The following is a 6,306-nucleotide window of genomic DNA, read 5'->3' as shown; positions in this document are numbered from 1 at the left end:
GGCTGAGCTGGCCACACACACACACACACAATAAATAAATGTAATAAATAAATAAATAATTTAAAAAAAATGACCTTTTGGCTAAGACTTGAGCTTGGTCAGAAGATAGGTGAGAGAAGAATGCTTCAGGCAGAAGCCAGAGAAAAGAGCAGCAAAATAGGCCCTAGGAAAAGGGCCAGGATGGCTGCATCAGGATGCAACAAAAAGGCTGGGGCTATACCTCAGCGGTGGAGCCCTTTTTATGCTCACATAGGCCTAGGATTGATCCCTAGCACCACAGACCTAGAATGGCTGTGTAAAAAGGTCAATTAGCAGCTAGTATGGTGGCAATCCCTGTAATCCCAGCAATCTAGGAGGCTGTGTCAGAAGGACTGAAAGTTTAAGTCCAGCCTGGGCAATTTAGCGACACAGCAAGGATTGTTTCTTTTTTTTTTTTTTCTTTCTTTCTTTTTAAGAGAAAGGGCTGGGGACACAGCTCAGTTCAAAAGTCCTAGGTTTGGGCCAGGGAGATGGCTCAGTGGAATAAGTGCTTGCCTGGCAAGCGCAGGGTCCTGAGTTCAATCCCTGGGACCGCAAAAAAACAAAAAAGTCCTAGGTTCAATCTGTAGGACTGCGTACATAAAAACAAAAGTTAGGAAAATTAGAGAAAGATACAGGCATAACAAAGGACTGTGGGCTGTGGGAAAAACACAAGGAAGCCACAGTGGTGTTTTAGGCAAAGGACAGATATCATCAGAATTCATGTGCCATGTCCAGCCATAATGTGTAGAACTGATTATGGAGTTAGCAAACCTAAATTCAGAGAGACACCATTTATAGAAGGGACAATCACAAAAATTTCAGGAAGAAAGGCAGTGGCCTAGAGTAGCACCAAAGCAGCAGGGGGTGCAGGTCTGAGGAAAAAGGTGGCTCTGTCTTCCTTGTTCAGCTTCCCTCTTCTGAGCCACCCTGAGACCTCACTTCTCAGCTGGTTATGATGCAAGGTCAGCTACTCCACTCTGTTGTCCCTCTCCTGGTTCCTCTGGCAGAGAAGGGAAGAAACAGCCAGACCCCATAGCACATGCCTGTAATCACAGCACTCTAGAAGGCGGAGACAGGAGGACTCCAAGTTTGAGGCCAGCCTAAGCAACTTAGTAACTTAAAGAGACCCTGCCTCGAAATAAAATACAAAAAGGGCTGGGATATAGTTCAGTGTGAAGGCCCTGGATTTAATCCCCATTTACTGAAAGAAAAAAAAAAAAAAAAAAAAGGAAAGGAGTAAACAGAACCAGAAAGACGTGGTTAAAGTGTCTTGGACTGTGGAAATCTAGCAAAAAGGGAAGGAAGTACTGGTGGCCAGTCAGTTTCTCTGGACCGCAAAGGCCAACAGCCCCCACCATGTGATCTATAGCACCAGCCAGGGCCTTTGGTGAGGCTAAAATCTAAAAAGGCTGTGCTCACCACCTCCACCCACTGCCTCTCCCTTTGGTCAGCCAAATAACACACTGGCCTCCAAACCTTACTTTAGGACTGAACTGCACCTCTCTGCAGAAAAGCTGCCTCTCCCAGACTTCTGCACTCCTGCTGCGACCTGTCTGTCCCTGGGTCCCAGAGCAGGGCTGAGAGCCCTGTAGCTCTGATACGCCTTCTGAAGCTTGAAAGGATCCTGGCACAGGGAGATTCCACTGGGAGTCAAGTAGGGGAGGGGACAGCTCCATACCAGGCAGCCCCCTTGTTCCCAAAGAATACTCAGGTCAGATCCCTTCCCAGAAGGTTCCCTTTGGAAGTGTGCTGTGTGGGTGTGATGTGATGTAGCACAGCACACAGGCAGGGCCACAGAGCTACAGTATTTTTCAACGGGGAACTCAACTATGCATGATTCCCTTTTTTTTTTTGCGGAACTAGGGATTGAACTCAGGCCCTTGCGCTTGCCAGGGAACCACTTAATCCACTGAGCCATCTCCCCGCCCCAAAATATTAAGTGATACTTCAGCAAAGCTTAATGCCAAAGATCACTAAATTTTCATATGATCCCACCACCTAATGTGCTTTTTTTTTTTTTCTGGCGAAACCGGGGATTGAACTCAGACCCTTGCACTTGCCAGGGAAGCACTTATTCTACTAAGCCATCTCTCTGGCCCCTCAACTATGCATGAGCATACACATACATGGCTCTCTGCAGTATCCTGAGAAAACTACCTCCTGTGCTAGCCTGGAAGTTTCTGGGGGCAGAAACTACACTGCCTGCTCATTACCAGACTAATCGTCTGATATCCACCACAAACACATTTCTGCCTACTGTCAGATAGCATCTCCATACCCCCTGTTCCAAGTCAGTGCCTCCTGGCAAGGCCTTGTCCAACACCTGTGTCCTGAGCACTGGCCACACCTTGGGCACTCGGAATAGCTGGGTTCAGTGCTTCAGAGTCTATGAGTAGTCTGCTAGTGCTCAGCTAGGAAGGACCTCACAGGAAGTTGGGGCCTTCTATATGCTTCTGTAAATGCTACACGAGAGGTACGTACAAGTTACCACCATCTTTTTCTAACACTTACTCAAGGCCAGTGAGATACAGCTCAGCGGATTAAGCACCTGCTTTGGCAAGAACAGGGACCAGGGACCAGAGTTTGATCCCCGCTTGAAAACAGGAGGATCACTACAAGTTGGAGCTGCATAGTAAGACCCTGTACCAAATACATAAATGAAAAAACACAATAAACTTACTCCACTATTCCACCCATCCACTCTGCTTCACACTCACACAGGGCGATAAGCCATTCCTGATGAGGAAAAAAACGAAACTATCCTCAAAGTTCACCAAAAGGATCAAGTTAAAAAGCCTGTAGTAGGGGCTTGCTGGATAGCTTAGCAGTTTAAAGCACTGCTTGGGCAAAAGCAGTCAGTGAAACCGCAGGGGACCACGGTTCAATTTCCAGCTCCACAAACTGCACCAGACCTGCCCTTAGGGCAGCCTTAACTAGCCAAAAAAAAAACCAAAAAACAAAAACCACAAAGCCTGTAGTACACGTACACAATGGAATACTAGAGAAATAGCTCTTTGCTGGTAGGAAAGTTAATACCCGAAGATGATTCCAGGACAAAACATGTAGTGATACATACAGTACGATCTCATCCATCTCACACACACAACACACACACGCATGCATGCCCTAAACTAGTGATAGCAAAGACAGGTAGGGAAGGCAAGATGGAGAAAATAAGATAACTTTCTTTGTCATTCACATACATCTATGTACATATACTAAGGCATGCACAATATAAATGTATACAGACATGCCTGAAATGTTCATATTCATTTTTTTTCTCATTATGAGAGTGCTGGAGCAAAGATGTAAGAGAACCTAGCAGAATACACCCAAATTCCCCTCTAACTCCAAGGAGAGGCATAAGCAAGAGAATATACAGACACCTCTTCTCTCCTTTAGAAGAAAAGGTGGAGGGGCTGGAGAGATGGCTCGGTGGTCTAAAGTACCTACTTGGAACAAGCTTGGCAAAGCCATTAGGGACCGCGGTTCAATCCCCCAGCACCACATGTCAGCCAGCCCCGCCCCCTGGTGGGCTGAGCTGGCCACACACACACACACACACACACACACACTAAATAAATGTAAAAAATAAAATAAATTAAAAAAAAAAAAAAGAAGAAGAAAAGGTGGTACATTGGGAACTGCAGAATGCACTGATGTGAAGTTTTCAAGAACAAGACTCAGGGCTGGGGAGATGGCTCAGTGGTCTAAGCCTGGCAAGTGCAAGGACCTGAGTTCAATCCTCCGTGCCACATGCCATGATGGCCTCAGAACTCTAGGCGTGTTGTGCCAGCCACCAAAACCAGGAGTGATGGCGCATACCTGTTATCCTAGTGCTGGGGAGGCTGAAGCAGGAGGATCACTTTGAGTCTGAGCTGTGTAGTAAGACCCTGTACCAAATAAGCACCTACCTGACAAGTGTAAGGTCCTGAGTTCAATTCCCCACATCACCAAAACTAAAAGACCACGATTCAGCCAAGCTTTGGTATGACTACCTGGGTGACTTGCGGAAACCATTGAGCTTCACTAACCCAGTTTTCTCACTTACAGTCAGTGGCAGAGGGAAAGAACACAAACCAGCTGTGCCACTCACCGTGGTGATCCTTGATCAATCATTTGACCTCTCAAAGCCAGCTTTCTCTTCTACTTACTAAAAAAGGCAGATGCTGTAGCACACATTTATAAGTCCAGTACTCTGGGAGGCTGAGGCAGGAGAACTGCCAAATTCAAGCCAAGACTAGGCAACTTAGCAAGACACTATCTCAAAAATAAATAAACAAATAAATAAATGGGCTGGGATTGTACCTTGTGAAAGCCTTGGGTTCAATTCCCAGTATAGTAAAACAAACAAAAAAGGAAGGATAATATAATTTACCCTCCCAGAATGCTGAAAAAAATGATAGCATATATTTAAAGAGTTTAATACAGCATTTAACACATAATATGCACTGACTAAATAGCAGCTGCTATCATTATTGGTGAATGAGGTAATGACACTGGCCCTGCCTACATAATGGGGTATTGAGAAGACCTAATGAGATGTACCCTGAGAACAAGGTTTGGAAGTTAAGTGAACAAGGAAAGCGAAGAGCACTTATGTAAGGGTTTCTCTCCATCTGAGGCACAGCCTCTGCTCCCACCCAACTGAGATGGAGGGGAAAGACACATAAATGTGGGATGCCCTTATTATTCAGCCTGTGGACAAAATTCTAATCAGTTATACACACTAGTTGGTTCTCTCCTTTAACTACACAGAAAATGACAGCTGGGAAGAGCAAAGATGGGCTGCCAGAGGCAAGTACTGACAACTTCTGCTAATAACACCCCAACCCAGGATTCTGCAGACTCCTGGCAGCCCATCCCTCAATCCCTTCAAATCCTTTCCTCCCCATCATCTCCATGCTCCTCCAGACACTCTCTACAAAAGCAACCACACTTCTCAAGGTCACAGAGCACAGCCTCTTCCATACTTCATCCCAGGGCACCTTCCTCTCCTTAGATCCTCCACTAGCCTTGGGGGTGTTTTCCCAGGACCTTCCACAGGCACATTCCCCCCTAGGATGCCTCTAAGATGCTACTTCTGGCTGCCTTCCTGCTGTACAAAATGCTCCCCCTAATGATTCACCTCAGGGTACCCCCATTCCTCACTGTTTTCACCCCAAGACCCAGTTCTCCACAATGGACATGATCAGCCACCCTCTCCAGTTCAAGACTCTGACATCTCACATACACCTCCCATCTCTGGACCATCACTCCAACTTTCCAACACCCCCACACTGGCGCGCCCACTCTCAAGCTGTCCCAGCTCAACTCCCAGTATGTGTTCTCTGTCCTGTCCACGCCTCCAGCCCAGGAACTCATCCCGTGCATTCTGACACACATGTTCAGGCTCCCCAAAGTTTCCTCCTAGGAGGAAAGGGCTCCCTTAAAAGTCCCCTCCCACAGCCATCTTTCAGTTCCTCCCTCCCAACTGTCCCAAACACACCCCATCCCAGACTCCTGGACTTCCCATTCTCACTCCTCTCCTCCGGACTACTCCAGACCGGCCACGGCGCCTAGCGGGTCCAGGGCCCCCACATGCTCCCGCTGTCCCACCCGAAGCACACTGACACACACGGGCAACCCCCAACTCGCACCAGGCAGGAATGGGCTGGGGGATTATCCCTCGGCCTCAGGACCCTGAAACCTGAAAACCTCAGCCTACTTCCACACGGGACGTCCAGGACTTCCCCACCGACTCCTCCCGGCACCCTGCCCCGAGTTCTCCGGGGCCGTCCAGGGCCTCTCGCCGTCCGCATCGTTCGCGCGCCCTCGCTGCCTCCTGCCAGTCCCGGCCCCTCTGCCTTCTCCTCTCGGCTCGCCGCTGTCGGTCCCTGCTGTCTCCAGTCCTGCTTCTCGCATTCGAGCCGTCCAGGACCCTCCCGCCTGGGCCCAGTGCGGACGGCCACCCGCCGGCTCCAGTCGCGGTCCCCTCCGCCCCCCCAGCCGTCCCGGCGGCCATTGCTCCAAGATGGCGGCGGCGGCGGCGGGTGAGGCCGGGCTGGGCCGGGCGGGGGTCGGGGTCCTGGGCAGCGCTCACCTGCAGCTCGGCGCGCTCAGCCTCCCAGCGAGCCTTCTCGGCCTCGAAGCGCGCCCACTCGTGCTGGATAAAGTGCAGGATCCCGGGCAGGCTCAGGGGCTCCGGGCCGGCCGCGGGCCCGGGGCTTCCTCCGCCGCCGCCCCCTTTCCCTGCTGGGCCAGGCCCGGGTACAGGGCCGGAGGCCGGGACCGTCCCAGTCGGGC

General features: G+C 49.9%; 2 protein-coding genes across 3 annotated transcripts in view; one reads left to right on the top strand and one right to left on the bottom strand.

The window, feature by feature from the left end:
• Nucleotides 1-6,301, bottom strand: part of Strn4 (striatin 4) — a gene marked incomplete at its 5' end in the record, with an annotated part of 28,325 nt that extends 22,024 nt beyond the window's left edge. The window contains one exon of the mRNA XM_012517595.2: nucleotides 6,104-6,301. Coding sequence (XP_012373049.2) covers nucleotides 6,104-6,301 — 198 coding nt within the window. The remainder of the gene's footprint in view (nucleotides 1-6,103) is intronic.
• The window catches only part of Fkrp (fukutin related protein), a 12,337-nt gene continuing 12,054 nt past the window's right edge, over nucleotides 6,024-6,306 (top strand). The window contains exon 1 of one of the 2 annotated variants that reach the window (XM_004644282.2): nucleotides 6,024-6,053. The gene's annotated coding sequence lies outside the window, so the exon portion shown is untranslated. The remainder of the gene's footprint in view (nucleotides 6,054-6,306) is intronic. The other variant, XM_023704525.1, reaches the window with a different exon arrangement.

The sequence above is a fragment of the Octodon degus genome, unplaced genomic scaffold, assembly GCF_000260255.1.
Source record: "Octodon degus isolate 3935 unplaced genomic scaffold, OctDeg1.0 scaffold00197, whole genome shotgun sequence".
Classification (NCBI taxonomy): Eukaryota; Metazoa; Chordata; class Mammalia; order Rodentia; family Octodontidae; genus Octodon; species Octodon degus.
This window is presented reverse-complemented; position numbering and strand designations above follow the sequence as displayed.